Source organism: Calonectris borealis, chromosome 14, assembly GCF_964195595.1.
Source record: "Calonectris borealis chromosome 14, bCalBor7.hap1.2, whole genome shotgun sequence".
Classification (NCBI taxonomy): domain Eukaryota; kingdom Metazoa; phylum Chordata; class Aves; order Procellariiformes; family Procellariidae; genus Calonectris; species Calonectris borealis.
In genome coordinates, this window is record NC_134325.1 from 21,488,720 (window position 1) to 21,505,077 (window position 16,358).

Here is a 16,358-nt window from a genome sequence, read left to right on the forward strand (position 1 = left end):
AGAACCGCAGCATCGACAAAGCGCAGCCCATTAGGATGCACAGTGCCAAAGAAATAATTAGCAAACTTTGCCTAAACGAACTCATTAGTGTCCCGGAGGAGGGGAGCGGCGCCCTTGGAAGACGTTATTAGGGAGGTGGTGTAATTGTGCCGCACTTGCTGGGAGGATTCACCCTCCTCCCGCGGAGAGCCGAGATGCAATTCCTGCTGTCCCGCTCCGTCCTCACCCAGCGCCAGCCCGTGCTTTCTCTGGGCATCTCATCTTCCTCCTTTGTCCATCTGTCCCTTATTTATGAGGAGCTGGGAGAGATCAGAGCAGGGGTCGTCCTTTCTCACCCATCCCCTGCCAGCCAGCCAGGCGCAATCAGCCTCTTCCCCGTCCGTATTTCTCACCTAGTCTGAAGCCGGCTCTCCTCACCGGCATGCGGATCTCCACCCCCAGCCCCTGGAAAAACCTCTCTGCCCCTCTCTATGGAGAGGCACTGGGATGGGTCTCCATCCCTCGGGTGAGACGGGTGTTGCCACCGGCATCCCTGCCCTGCCCCAGAGATAAAGAACCGGCTGGGCCAACAGCAAGATCCGCGGTTGGGAGCTCACCAGGGGGAAAGTTTTCCACCTCCTTTTTTGAAGCAGCATTTTTTTGCTCTGGTTTGCGGAGTCCTTCCTAGCCGGCCTGTTTGCGCTCGAAGTGGGGTGACCTTTTCCCCGCCTGCCCCAGCAGAGGGGACTATTCACAGCCCAGCTCCCCGCAGCTGGAGATGGGGGGGCAGTTAATTTGCTTTTAACTGCAGAGCCAGTGATGCTGTAGATGTCCAGCGGCTGTGAGAGACACCGAGCAGGGCTAGGCATAAAGTGACGGGCACTGAGAGGACTCCGGGCGCAGGGACTTGATGCTTTCCCCTCCCTCCAGACATAAAATACTCACCCGTGCTCAAAGCACCGTGGCTTGGGAATAGCCCAAGCAACGCCCACCCCGATGGCAACTGGCTGTCACTTGCAGCAGTTTGGCAGTGACCTGCTGTTGGGACAGGGCAGGGGACACCACGTGGCTTCCCTCTCCTGCCACCCCACCCGCCTGCCCTGCTCCAAAGCCTCTTGGTGACAACGCATTGGACAGGGGACAGCAGGGTGTTGAAGAAAGGCTTGGTGACAAGTTGAACAGGGGACAGCAGGGTGTCCTCGTGGCTACGATGCCAAGTGCCTCCTGGGCTGTTAGCAAGGAAAGCCTCTCTCCAGCTTCTGCTTGGAGATCCCACCTGGGATACACTGGGTCCAGTTTGGGGCTCTCCAGTCCGGGACAGACAAGTGGAGGTTAGCAAGATGGAGCAGAGGACACAAGGAGAAGGTGGCTTTGCCCAGCAAAGCAGGACCTTATTGCCGTTGACAGCTATGCACGAGAGGGGTGCAAAGAAGATGATGCCAGACTCTTCTCAGAGGAGCACAGCAACAAGGCAAGAGGCACAAGGCAAACACTAGAAGTTTCAATGGGATATTAGGGATTTTTTTTATCCACCGTGAGGGTTGCTGAGCAGAACCAGAGAACCAGAGAGGTTGTGCCCTCTCCATCTGATCTACTCAGCTGGACAAGGTTTGGAGCACCCTGCTCTAGTTGGCCATGTGTTGGGTAGGGCACTTGGACCAGCAACCTCCATAGGTCCCTTCCCACCTGACCGTGCTCCAGCTCTCCAATTACCATCAGCTCCTCCTCGTGGCTCTCGCTGGAGTCCTCAGCTTTCCTCCGCCGTGCCGATGCCTGGGCTGCCGCCGGCCGCCTGCCGGGATCAGTCACCTCCCCCAGCCTCTCCCCATCTGCGAGGGGAGCAGAAGGAGTGAGACCACAGCCACGTCCTCCCCATCCCAACACCCCTCCTCTTTTGGGGACACCCCCTCCCCCAGCACAGAGGGCTGGCACTGCCATCGCCGCTGCTCCCCGACGGCGGGGGGCTCTGGCTGCGATTCCCCTCACCACATTGTACTAAGCAGCTTGCAGCAGCTCATCAGCATCAGGTTTAATTACACCCCCCACAGCCCAGCTCACGGCCCTTTATGTAGGAGACAGCCGGGATAAGCTCTGTGGGATCTCACTCCACATCCATCCTTGGGGACACATCCCTGCTCCCCTGCCCCTCCGGTCCCCGGCTCGCCTGGAGCATCCCACGGCTCTGCCCAGAGCACACTGGCTCCAAGCCCCCCCCAGACACATTCTCCCCAAATCCATCTTCCCTCCCCCCAACACCACACTAAAGGCACTATCGCGAAGACCTCGCTAACAGCCCCGTCGCAGACAGCTTCGTTACCGAGTGCTGCATTAATTATTCCCAACCTACGGACTCCCCTCTGCAGCTCACACCCATCTTCCTCGGGCTGCAAAGGGAGCGTTTATTTTACACCACCCTCACTTCCCAGCATTAAAATAACCGCCTTCCCCCAAAATAATGGCACAGACTTGGAAAATGTAGTTATTTTGGGGGCACATCCCCTTTCTCTGCCACAGCAGATGGGGGGCCTCTGAATCTTTTAGACAGGCACCCCAAAACGAGGGTCAGATGGAGGGAGGTGACAGTGGCTCCTCCGCTGCCGCGGTTCGACCGTCGCTTTTGGCATCCGCATTTCAAACCGGCGTCAAGGGAAGCTCAACGTGACGCTTAGAGAGGCAGGTGTCTAAGAGCCACCGCCGCGAACACCCGTGGGTCCCCCCAAAAGCCAGCCACCCCCATATCCCAATAAGAGGGAGCACCAGGCGTCGCAAGCAGCGGCACAGCCCTGGGCACAGCCCTCCTCCAGCCGTGGGCATCGCGGCAAGGGGGTCACCGACACCCTCCCAAGGTGACCTGTCCCCCAACAGCAAGTCCTGGGAGGCTCCTACCCCCCAAAGCAAAACAGTCCCGGTGGCTGCCGCGGCGGGAGCTGCTGGGGTGGCTTCGGACCCCGCAGCCCGGCCAAGGAGGGGCTTGGGGTGCCCCCAGAGCCCCCCACCGCACGCCTCCCATGCCATTAGTATTCCAGCGGCCGCGCAGCCGGCGTCTCCTTGGAGATGGCAGCACAAATCCCATCCCCACCGCGGGGACAGGAAATTAAGCTCTAAAGCCCCTTCTTCTGCTCTCAGCCATTCTTCAGCCCCTGGCAGCTCCGTCTCTCTCCTGGCAGCTCCCTGCCTCCCTCCAGCCGCCCTCCTCCCCTCGCCCATCTTCATCCCCCACCGCTCCTCCCGCAGCCCCACGGAGGTGATGGGGAGCGTCGCAGGGAGGAGCGGGACCGGGTCCAGCACTCTCATCTCCTCCGCTCTCGAGACCCCCATCACTCCTAGGGATGCTCCTGCCTATGGAAATAAAGGCAGTGGAAATAAAGCCGATCCTCGCTCTGCCGAGGCCGCAGATGCCGGTGCTCCGGCACAGAGCGCTGGGGACAGCGTTATTCCCCGCCACGTTGATCTGTGGATTAATCACGGCCACAAGGAGGAGTTCAATGCTCCCAAGGGACCTGCCAAGGGATGGGATGCAGCGGCCGGCTCTGCGGTACCCGCGCAGGGTATCTGCCCGGCCTCGGAGAAGAGGACCCTCTCTTCCACCAGGTTTGCTGGCTCGGCAGCCATTTGCAATGCAGGCTGGGGGTGCCACGCTGCCAGTCCTGTCCCCGGGAAGGACTAAACCCCATACGGGCCTCTGCTGCCAAGCCCCGGGTGCTGGCGAGCAAACCTGAGCCAGCAGCCTCCCAGGCTGCACCCACAGGGCATGCCTGGACCTGGTCACCCCCCTTCGCTCGGCCCTTTTCGCTCACCTCTGGGTACTGCACCGGGTTTGGGCCTCTGCTACAAGACATCGGGTAAATTGGAGAGAGATTATTTGATAGAAATTGGAGCAAAGGGGGCAAAAAACCACAGGCGTTCGCACCCAGCGAGGCCGCGCAGGCACTGTCCTTGGAGGCTCTCAAGACCCAAAGCCACGAGCCCCCCCGCTCGCTCTCCGTCCCCATCACCCAGCTCCAGCCTCATCAGGGACCCTCTCAAGCTCAAGCAACTCCTATCAAGGAGCAGGACAGGGCTTGTGCTCCCTACTTTGGTTTGCATCTAAATTAAATGCCACCGCTGCTCTGATGGGGTTTAAGTAACACTGAGGCTCAAAACCTGTGTGCCTTCAGCAAAACCCTCTCTCTTCTCGGCGGGGGGGCAAGTGCTCGCTCCGAGAGGCGCCCGCATCCCAGCAGGAGCAAACGCGCCAGCAGTGCCCCGGAAAAAGGCTTCCAGGCTTCGGCACCGATGTTTATTCCTCTGCAATTCAAATATTGGATAGGAAAGTCAAGGGCAGCCTTGGCCAAACACCCAAATGCTAATCACCCTGTGTGGGAACTGGAAATAAATGCCCCCCTTGATACGGGGAGGGAAAGGCCAGCACCTTGTACCAACGAGCACCACTTTGCTCCCAAAAAAAACCTGAGCCCCTTTGGTCTGAACCTCAGCCCTGCGAGAGAGGAGCAGGGCAGGGGGTACGAGAAGAAGAGGAGGGAGAAAGCAGCGCTGGGAGAAAGGGGCGTTTCGGTTTCCCCCTGGCTTGGTTTTCTCCTACGCACCCTCCCAGCGCCCTCCGGGACCACCCGCCCGCCGTGCCCAGCCCGGCTGCTCCCCCAGCATCCCCCCGGGGTGCACAGCCAGCACCGCCGCGCTGATTAATTCTGCTAACCTGCCTCTTTCTCTTGTTCAAGGACCAGAAAGAGCCGTGTAAAGGTGGGCAGCAGGGAGTGAGAGGATGGGGGAAGGTCTGGAGGACGAGCAAGGGACCTGCTCGCTTGGGGATTACCCGGGGGATGCTCAGCGGGGATGCTCAGCAGGGATGCATTACGAGCTCTTCCCCAGCGAGCACGGGAGCGACGCTAATGCTTTCAGAGCAGCGCAAGGAGGGGGCAGGAGGGGCGCACGCCATCGCACGAACCAGCTCTGAGTCACAGCAGCCTCCAGACAACGAGCCAGGGCCGGGAGCGGTCCTCAGGGTGAGGCCAAGGGTGCAAGGGACCAAGCACCAACCCCCTCGCACGGCGCAGAGACCAGGGCGATGCCTCCCCAGGCGAGACGAGTTTCCCCGTTACCGTGGTCATATAACCCCGTTCGAGCCGCCTCCCCCCTCCGCTGGGAAGCACAGAGAGCCTTTCACACAGCAAAATCCTGCCTCCCCACCTCCCTCCTCTTTCCCTCCTGCTCGGCTGACAGCACGCAGCTCGCTCGCCCCGAACACAGCCCCTTTCTTCGGTTGGGTTTCGGAGCCGGGATTTCTCCTGCAGCTTTCTGGACCCTTTCCAAACCCTCCGATGTGGTTAAAGATGCCCCTCGCTTACGCTTCCTCCCGCATCTCCCAATTGCTTCTAAGGAGTCTCCCCTCCACGGTCACTTGCTGCAAGCTTGCTCCGCTCTCACCTACCACGTTCCCCGACCAGTCACCCAGGGATAAACCCAGACACAGCCCAGCAAGCCGAGCTCCCTCAGCACGGATCGGGGGAAGCTCACAAGAGCATCTGCAAAAGGATCAGGGCTGGGATTCCCAAAATCCCTGGCTCCTGCCCTCCAGCTGGATGCTCTCCCCCAACAAGCTCCGGCTGCTCAACGGGAAGGATCCCACGGGGAGACGTCGGGTGGGATGCTGGTCCCGGCCATCAGGCAACCACGTACGGAACAGATGGAGCCACAGAGAGACACTGCTGGGATGGGACGGTGGTCGGGGAACGCCTTGGTGTGCTCTGCCCAGCGCCAGCTGCGGCTCTGCTGCCCGTCCCAAAGGTGCCCATGCGAGCAGGAAAACCCCTAAGTGGCAGACGAGGACTCTTCGGGGATGAAGGGCATCGGCTCGGCAGTGGGCACAGCGCTGGAGGAGGAGGCAGCACCGCGCGGGACCTCACAGCATCCTCCCGTCCGACACAGGTCCGCGTCAGAGTCCGACCCTGCTTTGCTCCAGGCTGTGCATCCGGGTGAACGATGCTGAGTCCTTGGGGCTTAGAGGTGAGACTTCTCCTTCGGGAGAAGCCTCCGGCAGCAGCACCAGCAGCAGCTGAGGACCCTTGGGACCCTTCTTCTATCTTTTCCCTCCAAAAGAGACCCCAAAGGGCACCAAGCGCCGGGGTTCAGCCAGCGAGAGGAGAAACGATGCACCCCAGCCCGAGTTCCCAAGCACATCGGCTGGGTGGGATTCAGGGCACGGTCCCTGTGTTATTTCCGACCCCTTTCCCACCAAGCTGATGCTCCAGAGCAGACGTGCGGAGCAATTTATCCATCGCCAGAGCTACATCCCTCTGCGGAGCTCCCCATCTCCTTCAGCCCCCCGTGCTTGTCCCCTGCCTGCCCTGGACCTCCCTGTCCAAGCCCGGCTGCCTGCAAAGCTCCCAGCCCCTGCAAAGCCCCGATAAAGATGCAGGCAAGCTGGCTGCCACTGGAGAAGACTGGAAAAATGTTGATATTCCAGCAAAACATCGCATCTGAGCTCAAACCCCCAAAATCTTGTAATAATTAAAAAAAAAATTAAAAAAGAAAAAAGCGTTTAAGATTTAAGCTGCAATTTGGAAGTGCCCCGCGGGGCCTCCTGGGAGCTGCGGTTTGGTTTCCCAGGCCCCGTGTCGCCTGCGAGGGTCTGACGCCGTGGGCAGCCTCCCCCTCGCTGGGGCACGGCCCCGTGCCCCGGGGCTCGGCTGGCGAGGGCAGCCCGGCGCGGAGGAGACGCCGGTGCCTGCGAGAAGCCTCAGCACTGCTGCACGCAGGAGCCTACGGCTCCCCACCAGCTACCCCGACAAGCACACCGTGACCGGAGCGATGGAAAAGGAGATGGATGGATTTAGCTTGGCGCTCCAAGAAATCCCCCCCGGGGGTGACCATCTGCTCTCCTGTCTTCCCATTCCGGCAGCAAAATCTGCGCTGGATGGGAGATGCCAAAGCGAGCCAGAGCTGCCTCCAGCCCAGCTGCGAGCAGCCTCGCCACCGTCCATCCCTGAAATGCCGGTGGACTGGGCTGCAACGGGTTGCCAAAACCATCTAGGTGTGTTCAGAGCTGGATCCCTACCTCCCCGTTAAAAGAAGAGCTGGGAAGCAGCACCACCCCCCATGCACGGGAGATGGGGAAAGGCAAGGAGAAACCCAGCCAGAGCCAGAGCTCGGAGCATCCCCACCAACGCCAAGCCCTGTGGTCTAAACCAGAGCTGGAGGTGGGTTTTACTACTCGCAAAACCACGAGCCTGGGATTTGCTGCTCTCCTCAGCATGCCAAAGCTGCTCCCCAGCACATCCCGAAGCCGAGGGATGGGTGACGGGGTGAGATGCAGGATAAGTGCCGATCCCGGGCTGCCCGCCCCGAGGGATGACTTCATCCCGCATCGCGCTTCCCAGCAGAAAGGAGAAGTGCCCTCCCCAGGGCTCTGGTGCCCATCCTCGGACCCTGGAGAGCTGCTAACACTCCTGTTTTCCCCGGCAATGTGAACGGTGGCATCCCTGCAGCCGTGCAGGACTGCTCCACACCCCAGCACATGCCCCCAGGATGCTGCTGGGGGCAGAAAACCGAGCCCATCCCTCAGGGCTCAAGCCCCAGGGGCTGAACAGGGGCACCCTGCCGACAGGGCTGGGGGGGAGCGGAAGCAACAGCGACATGAAGCGAGGTGACATTTAAACCCAGACACAGCTGCAGCGAAGGTGGCAGCATCGGCATTTTTACTAAACCCACCGGTTTAATTACCAACAGCCCGGTGCTCTCCAGCGCAGACACAGCCTCCGAGTCAGCCGCCAGAGGAGCGAAGCGCGAGCATCCCTCCACCGACCCTCCTAACGAGCTGTTAAGCAATTACAATTAGCCAGCAAGGAGTCAACATTGCAAACCCCCTTCCACTGCCGCAAAAACGCCGCGCTGCCCGCAGCGCTGCCTGCTCCATGGCACCTGGGGGGAAACCCAGGCGGTGGGTGCTCACACAGACCGGGTGACAGCCAAGAGACAGCAGATGACAGTGACGGGGTCGAGGAGGATGGGGCTTGTGGCCGACACGGGGGTGCAGGCAGGGGTGCAGGAGCAGTCCCCCGGACAGCCCTTCCCTGCCTGCTTCGGTCACTCTTGCCTGCTTAGCTGCCACTTCTACCCGCCGCTGGCTGAGAAAAGGGTTTCGTTTCGGTCCCTGGGTCACTACCTCAAGGCACAGACGCCTCGCCGAGGCAACCAGAGGAGCAAGGGGGTTTTTCTCCTGCCTCCCCCAAACCAAGTCGTTCCATGCTGTTTACCCACTCTGTGACGTCCCTCTCAGCCGGCACAATGGAAATCGATGCCGAATCGCTCAGGGCTGGCGACGGAGCTGCCATGAGACCACTCAAGCTGACAGACACCCACGAGGAGAGGCAGCCCCGACATTTCAACTCTCAACTCAGGGTCCCGAATCCCTCCTGTGCATCAACAGCACCCAGATCTCCCCCATTTCTCCCCAGCTCACACCTCACCGCGCATCCGTTGCCCTCCACTCCCCATCTCCTCCAGCATCGTTTCGTTTTGCCGCAGCTCCAAAGCGTGCTGGAGCGGCTCCGGCCGGACCACACACCCGTCCCCCCGCCCTGCCCACTTCGATGGGGACGACGCTCCCTCACAGCCCTTGGCATGAAGGTTTCGCTTCCCGGGACGCAGCCTCCGGAGAAGGCTACTCATAGCCTGTGACGTGCTGGGAATCGGGCAGAATCCATTTCAGCCTAAGAGCATTTCAGCCCCCGAGCTCCGCGTGCCCTGCAGACAGCCCGCGGGGTTCACCACTGCACCTGCCAGCTTTCCAACCTCTTTCAGCCAGCGTCTGGTTTATCTCCACCAGCCCTGGGTGCTTTTAACCTTTTCCTTAGCTTTAATTTGGCAGCGAATTCGGCTGAGCTCTACCCCTCTGTGGGGACCATCCGCTCCTGTTCAGCCTCTCCCCCGACATCCTCCTGCGCCTCGCACTTGTGCGGTCCCCGCCGGTCAGCAGGCGGCTGCCACCCGTCTCCTCGCCCAGCCGAAATCCCTCGGTCCTGCCATTGCCAAGGCAACCAGCCACCGATACTGCGGGGCGGCTGCTCGTCCCCTTCCAAAGAGGGGCTCCGGGGGGGCCCAGCCGCAGCACGGTGCAGGGAAGGGGTGGAGGGGAGATGCACGGCGGTGCCGGGGAGGATAGGGCTCCCCAAACACCAGCGCAAAGAGCTCCTGGCATTTGGGAAAAGCCCGTACCGTGGGGTGCTGTCGCGAATGAGTGGTTTAGAGGCCGCTTAAAGCGTTTCGCCTTCCCCAAGCATCTCCAGATGTACAGATGTACGCCTTTGGAGCAGAGCGTTTTCCTAATAAAAAGCCAAGATCCCCGCCCCGGCCCTCGCAGCCGTCACCTCCAGGCCCAGGGAAGCCGCACGCGATGGCAGCGGCCAAGGTGTGTCTCGCCCACCGGGACGCCCTTATGGGTAACCCGCGGCGCCTCCCAGCACAGCCACGGCCACCCAAGCGCCCGCTGCCGGAGCAGCGCCGCGCCCGGCGCCGTCACGGGCTCAGAGGGCATCGAGCTCTCTGCATCGCGCCGGGCCCGGCACGCCAGGACCCACCTGCTCCCCGCCCCCCTCCGCCGCCGCGCGCCCTCAATCGCCTCTTTGACGCCGAAGCCGGCGGCACAGAGAGGGCTGTGAGCGCGGCCGCGCAGCTGGCGCCCGGCTGGGGATGCGCTCGCCTCCCCGCATCCCTCCGAGCCCGGCGGACACGGGCAGCGAGCAAAGGTCCCTGCCACGCCAAATCCCCCGGGATGCCGTGCTGGATGAGCAGAGCTATGGGTGCTCCGATGCCCTCCCCGGGATGCTCCGAAAGCTGCTCAACTCCGTCACGGCACGTCGAGGCCGGAGGAGGTGTGCCGTGCGTCTGAGGGACCTGCCGCCCCAGCGCTGGGCCAGCCAGGCTTTCCGGAGGCCCTTTCCGTTCGGATCCGCCTTTCTCCCAGACACAGAGGAGGCGACCAGCGACCCCAGCTCACTGCAGAGCATCAACAGCTCCGCAGTTAAAGGAGACTTCAACAGAAGCCCCAAGAGGAGGAAAACAGCACAGGAAATTGATTGACAGCAAATGCCCACATTAAAGGGGATGGGGGATACTATTTATCAGCGTGTTTTATGTCTTTTTTTATTGTTTTTAAAAGGACTTAAGCTGCCAGGACTTGGAAGAGCCTCCATGGCTGAGGAGCGATGAAGGGACAGAGCGCTTTGCTCTCCTTTCCTTCTGCCATCACCGAGGTCCAGCGGGACCCGCTGACCCATCCCCGTAGGGACACACACGTGCCGAAGCCATCCCCTCTGCCCGGGGCCTGGGGTTTCTGCAGAGACCGGAGCAACAAATGCGCCACAACATCCTTTCCCTGGCAGGGACCGCACAGCTTTGCCCGCAGGAGGGCAAAGCAAAGGGCGAAGCATCCCTAGAAATAAAGCCGCATCCCTGCTCCTGCCATGGCACGCTCAGTGCTGGAAACCCTGGGGCGCGCAGGGTGAATCCCCAGGGATCCACTCCCACCCTCACCCACCCCACACCGGAATACTGCGGGCAGAGGGAGCAGGACCCAGGGCCAAAGCCCTTTTCCCTGGGTACGGGGTCAGATGCAGGCTCCCCCCACACCCTGCCTTACCGGTCACGGCTGCGGGCAAGAGGACCGGCTCCGGCACCGAGCCCCCACGGCCGAGCCCAGCTCAGGGTCCCCACGCGGTCACTCCAGCCCACCACGACCCTGGGGACAGATGGCCGGAACAGAGACAGGATCAGGCCCAGGCACCCTGCCCCGTCCCACCGCTGGCGGAGGGCAGAGTTAAGGATAAATTACCCCGGCGTAACCTATTTGTTTTCGCTTCACTATCAAGCCCTGCAATTCCCCACCTCCCTTGGCTTCAAGGGACGTTTTTGGGGACCCCCCCCGGATGCCAAGGGGACCGGGTAGCAGCCAGGCTGGGGAGACGTGCTGCCGCGGCATGGTTCGAAGCCAGTTGTGCCTTTGAATAGCCAAATTTTTGCCTTTGAATAACCCAAAATAGGCACATGCCAAATTTTTCCCATACTTCTCCCCCATCACCTGCCAAAAAGCCCCGAGACGCTCACAGCCCCTCCCAACCGAAGGACAGGGCTCGCTTGTCCATCCATCCGCCTCCTTTTCCGTCCGGCTGGCTCTTGGCAGGTCCGGCGCGGTGACAAAGAGCCGATTCAGGGCAGCAGGGCACCCGAGAGGAGCAGGGCAGGGAGCCCAGGGCAAACCGGGCCACAGACCGGCGAGGAAGACGAGGGCTGCAGGGCACCCCAGCCGGAGGAACGGTCCCAGTGACACCAAAACCAGCCCACCCCCCTGGCTCCAAACCTCCCTTTTCCGCAGCAGGGATGGGACCAGCTTTCCCCGGCACCAGGACCCCGAGCCGAGGGGGTGTCCGTCCAGGGAAAGCAGCCTTTTCCAGCAGGGATAGGAGAGCGGGGCGATGCCAAGAGAAAGAAAAGCAGCACCCAGCCTCCTCGCAAACCCCGCTGCCCTTCCTCTTCAAAGGGCTCTTTCTCATCCACTTCCCTACCTGTCAGGATGCTCCCGGCATCCCTGACAAAAGGAATGAAACCCACCGCTGTTTGCAGCGTTTCAGCCTCCCAATTAAAATCAAAGGACACATCGCCACCGCTCTGTCCAAAAGAGATGCGTTATTCCCTGCAGTTCGGGGAAACGCTGCTGTGCGTCATCCCAAAGCCTGTCCCTCCTGCTCTCCCTGCAGCGAGACCCCGGAGGACAGGTCCCCAGGGAGGGACAGGCAAGGACAAGGCTCTGCAGGCAGGGACGGGCTGAGCCGAACAACGAGCATCCAACCCATCGCTGCCTCCGGCTCAGAGCATTTCTGGGAGCCCTCTGGACCACGGCAGAGGGGTGTCCCCTGCTCCCGCACGCCAGCAGCTCTTCTTCCAGACAAAGCTCCCGAGGACGCAGGCAGCCAGACCCAGGCGGTGCCGCGTCCTGTGGGTATCAAGAAGCCCAGCTGGGTTTTCCTCCCCAGACGGCCCCGCTTTAGCTGTGAATTGGCTTTAGCAGCCTCCCCGCCTCCTCCAGCACACGTCCTGCGCTCCCCCAGTCGCAAAACCCTCCCGAAACGCAGTTCCCAGCACCGCCGAAATACCCCCATGCGCTAAATCACTGCCCCGGCGAGACGGCTGCCGGGGAAGCAGGACCAGCCCCACGGCCCTGCTAAGAGCCATTTTAGATTTTTATTGTAATTTTTTTCCCCCTTCTTCCTTTTTTTGATTTTTTTTTCTTTCCTTCCACCTGGCACGCCAGCATTTCCACCCCATTGACTCGGAGCTGTTTCCAGCCAGGAGAACACCGTAATGGCCTCATTATTTCAGATGAGGAATCTGTGTGTTCAATTAGGTAGAGAAGGGTAATTATCTACTTGTAGAAGATAAGAAAAGAGGGGTTATTTTATCAGGGACGTAGCACCAGCACGGTTCCCAGCCAAGTCCCCGGATGCTCCAGCTCCACATGCGACCGCCGGCTGAGCCGAGGGGACGTGGGTCCCCCCCGAATAATCCCCCCACGCCTTCGCTGTGCTCCTCAACACGCAGACCTCACCGCTGCCGCTTGGCCTGGTCCTCCCCACCTTACATCCCCCCAAGCTACCAAAAAGCCTCGTGCCCTGCACCTTCAGCCTCCAGAAAGTACATCTGCTTGGTGACACGCCATTTAATGAGTAATTAACCTTTTTTTTTCATACATCCTCTGCCAGCTGACACAAGCCGGGCAGCATCCTCAGCGGCAGGCAGACAGGTTCTCGCTCACAGCGGCCAAAAAAAAAATCCATCCCCAAATCTCAGACACCTTTTGGTGCACAGGCTTCATCACCTTGCAGTGATGCTGAAGAGCCCTGCATCCTCCCCAGCCGCCTCTTCCCCTCCAGGGACAAGTGTCCCCCCCATCCCCAAGGGATCTGGGACCAGGACGCACCAGAGCAGCAGGCTGGCAAGAGATCCCACAGCCGTACGGATCGGAGAGGAAGAAGGAGACACGCAAGCTGGGAGGGCACAGTGACCGCCCCCGCTTGCTCGCCCCAGCCCAGGGACATCCGCTAAGCCCCGGGGAATACCAGGTACCAGCTGCTTTCCGTTGGGAACGCAATGCGCGCCGGCAGCTGTGCTCCACCACCGGCTTGGGGGATGTCTCCTGCAAAAGCTGGGAGATGGAGAAGAGCAAACCCCATCCCCACCGCAGCGAGACCCCCGGGGCCACGGGAAGCAAGCTTTTCTCCCCAGCACGAAGGCGGCCTCAACACGAGTGAGGCAGAGGGGAAAAACACCTCTGGGTAGAGGGGGGCTGCCCCAGAGCCCCTCTCCAGCACCACTCTGCCCTTCAGCTCTCCCCATGGCTCAGCCCCAAACCCTTCCCTCTCCCCCCAAACTCTCGCACCACGCTTTTTCTTGAATATTTTTTTTTTTCCCTCGGATACATTTTTCTACTCCTCTTTTTTTTTTTAACTCCATTCACTCCATTCAATATTTTTCCAACTAAAACAGCTCCCTGGCTCTCCCACTCCAGCTCCCTGCTGGGTTGCAGCAGCAGGACCAGGGTCCATCTACGTGTGACCGAACCCCCTCCCTAGCCTCCACCCAACGCCTCTCCATCACCACACTTCAATAAAAAGGCTCAGCGGGACCTAAACGCCAGCGTTGCCACACATTCGCCCAGGCTTTAAGCACCGATTGGAAAATCCCAGTGCAAGGAGCAGCATCTCCCCGGAGTCCCAGACAGCGGAGAGGGGCATGATCCAGCCCAGGAGAGGTCCAGCTTCCCCTGGGGAAGCACCCACCTCGCCGCACCCCAGCCAGAGAAGATGCCCATGCTCATGCTCCCCGTGGCATGGGGCAAATCCAAATCCTATCGCCGGACCAGCAGAAAACACCGCCGGAGCGCAGCCCTCGCCCGGCACCTCCCAAGCCACGATCCCTCCACCCCGTCCCTGTCCACCGCACGTTCCCATCTCTTTCCCCACCTCTCGCGGACCCTCTTCTCCCCAAAAGCCATGCGCCGACCTTCCCCCGGCTCGCAGCCGTTCAGCTGCGCTGCAGCCGCAGGGTTTCCCCACTGCAAGACGGAGCAGGGCTGTGCATCTCCTCGCTGCTACAGCAAACCCCACGGCCCCCCTCGGAGCACGCTGAGGGGCAGGCTGGGATGGAGGGCGCGTAGGGAGGAGGTGGGGAAGGGCAGGAATAAGCCTGAACCCACCGGTTCAGCACCCAAAAATACACGCAGGGAAGGCACTTGCTCGCCAGTATCACTCTGTGCGTCCGCCCCGGATGAAGCCGTGGAGGAAAACCTCACCCTCGTGCCGCTGCATCCCCACACCCGGAGGGACCCCAAGCCGCAGTTTTCACAGCCATCCTTCCGCAGGGCCGGCCATCCCACGCTATCTCCCCCCTGCCCGAGGCCGCCTGTCCCAAAAGAGGAAGGACTCAGCCCTCCTTAACACCAGGATAACCGCAGAGACACGGGGCAGCTGCTCGTGGTTAGACTTCTGTAACTTGTGGCTGTTCCATTAAGCACGACCCTGCAGCGGAGAAAAGAAAACAAGCGGCGCAGCCTTCCCGTAGCCGCTCCTTTGAGGCGATGCACAAGCAGCCTCATTTCCTGCTCCTCTTATTAGCATTATCCCAATTTCCCCGATTTTACCGTAAGGCCCAAAAATTTGCAGATCATGCTGCTGCTACAGTCGGAAACTTTGGGTTTGCCAGCTGAGAGGCTTCGCCGGCCTCCAGAACTGCTCTGACCTGCTCAGGAAAGCCATTTCTTGCCTAAATAAGCACTAAATCTCACTTCTTTCTAATTTTTTTCAGCACAAAAACCACGAGGCGAGTTCAGTCCTAACAGAAACGTTACAGCTCAAGTTTCACCCGCCCGTATCTCCTGTAGTTTTATGCCACCCGAGCAGCCCAACGAGGGCTGCAGGGTAAAGCCGGGAGCAATTAACCACGAAGCCAAAACCGCAGGGCGGGCGCGAGCACCTGCCCCTCCGGCTTAGCCCTGCCGGAGCATCCTGGGCCGCATCCCGGGCCCTAGCCGAGGGCTGGAGGAGGAAGGATTTTTTCCGATGGAGAAGCACAGGCCGAGAAAGCGTTGGGAAAGGATGGGAGGGTTGGGTTTGCCCCTTCCAGGCAGCGACGAGTGGCTATAAAAGGCCGCCTTTGTCACCGCAGCAAAGCGGCGGGCGGAAAAATGAGGACAGAGCCGCTCGAGGCGGGGGGGAATGAAAAAACCCCGACCGGTTTGGGGGTCTCTCCTGGTCACCCTGGCCGGGGTGCGGTGCCGAGGTGCCCACGGTGGGGTCCCGCTCTCCCCAAACCCGCCTGGGCGATGCAGGATGGAAAGCCCCCGTTGGGACGGGGGGGCTCCCGCCCCTGCGGCTGCTGGGGGAGAACGGAGCCGGGCGATGCTCTGGAAGCCCAGAGTGGGGGGGCACCCACCACCCTTTGGGGGAGGGCCCAAACGCCACCGAGGCCTCGCACCGAGGGGTGATGGGGGCCGGTGGGGGGGTCCCGATGCTGCCCCCGGTTTGGGGGGCGGTCGCCCGCCTCCCCCCCCGGTTACCTCTGCCGTAGGCGAAGGGGAGGCGCAGGGCGCGGCCCTGGCGCACTAGGCTGATGTGGAGGTAGGTGAACCAGACGGCGAAGGTGAGCAGCACCAGCAGCAGCAGCAGCTTCAGCTGCTTCCGGAGCTTCTTCACCGGGAGCCGCGGCATCCTGCCGCCCGCATCGCCCCTGCCGCCGCCGCCGGCCTAGCCCCGGCCCATCGGGCCCCCCGCCCGCCCAGCCCGCTCGTTACGGGCCGGCTGCGAGGGCAGCGGGGCGGCGGCGCGGCTCGGCGCGGTGACCCCCGGCCGCCCGGTGCATCGCCGCCGCCCCGTCGCGCCGGCACCCGCGGGTGGGGGAATGAATGAGCGGGGCCGCGGCGGGAGCGGGGGGTGCTGCGAGGGGCCCCGCCCCGGCGGCGCTGCCGCCACGCCCCCTCAGCCCGAGCGACGGCACCGCCCGCCAATCGCGGGTCGCCCAGCGGCAGCCCGCCGCCAATGGGCGCTCCGCGGGGGAGGAGCCCGCGGAGGCGCCGCACGTCTCCACGCCAACGGGCCGGCATCCCCGCGAGGCGCCGCGGGCGAGGCCATGCGGGGCGCGGGGGGGGTGGCCGTGTCCCCGTTCCTGTCCCTGCCCCTGTCCCTGCGGGGCGGGAGGGCGGGCCGTCGGCGGGGCGGGAGAGGAGGGGCGCTCCGTGCCGCGGGGCCCGGCGGGGCCGGCAGGATGGGTGACGCGGGCCTCGGCGGGGCCGCCCCCCGACCTCTCCCCCCCGCGGCGGGGATGGTACGTTTCCG

The 16,358-nt window shown here is 62.0% G+C and overlaps 1 protein-coding gene across 1 annotated transcript; it reads right to left on the reverse strand.

Moving 5' to 3' along the window:
- Positions 1-663: 663 nt before the first annotated feature.
- LOC142088466 (N-acetyl-beta-glucosaminyl-glycoprotein 4-beta-N-acetylgalactosaminyltransferase 1-like) lies at positions 664-15,734 on the reverse strand. The gene is made up of 3 exons (XM_075163850.1): positions 15,584-15,734; positions 1,666-1,808; positions 664-708 (listed from the first exon to the last, which is right to left on the reverse strand). Exons 1-3 carry the CDS (start codon positions 15,732-15,734, stop codon positions 664-666), a joined length of 339 nt encoding a protein of 112 aa, XP_075019951.1.
- Between the last annotated feature and the right edge of the window lie 624 nt (positions 15,735-16,358).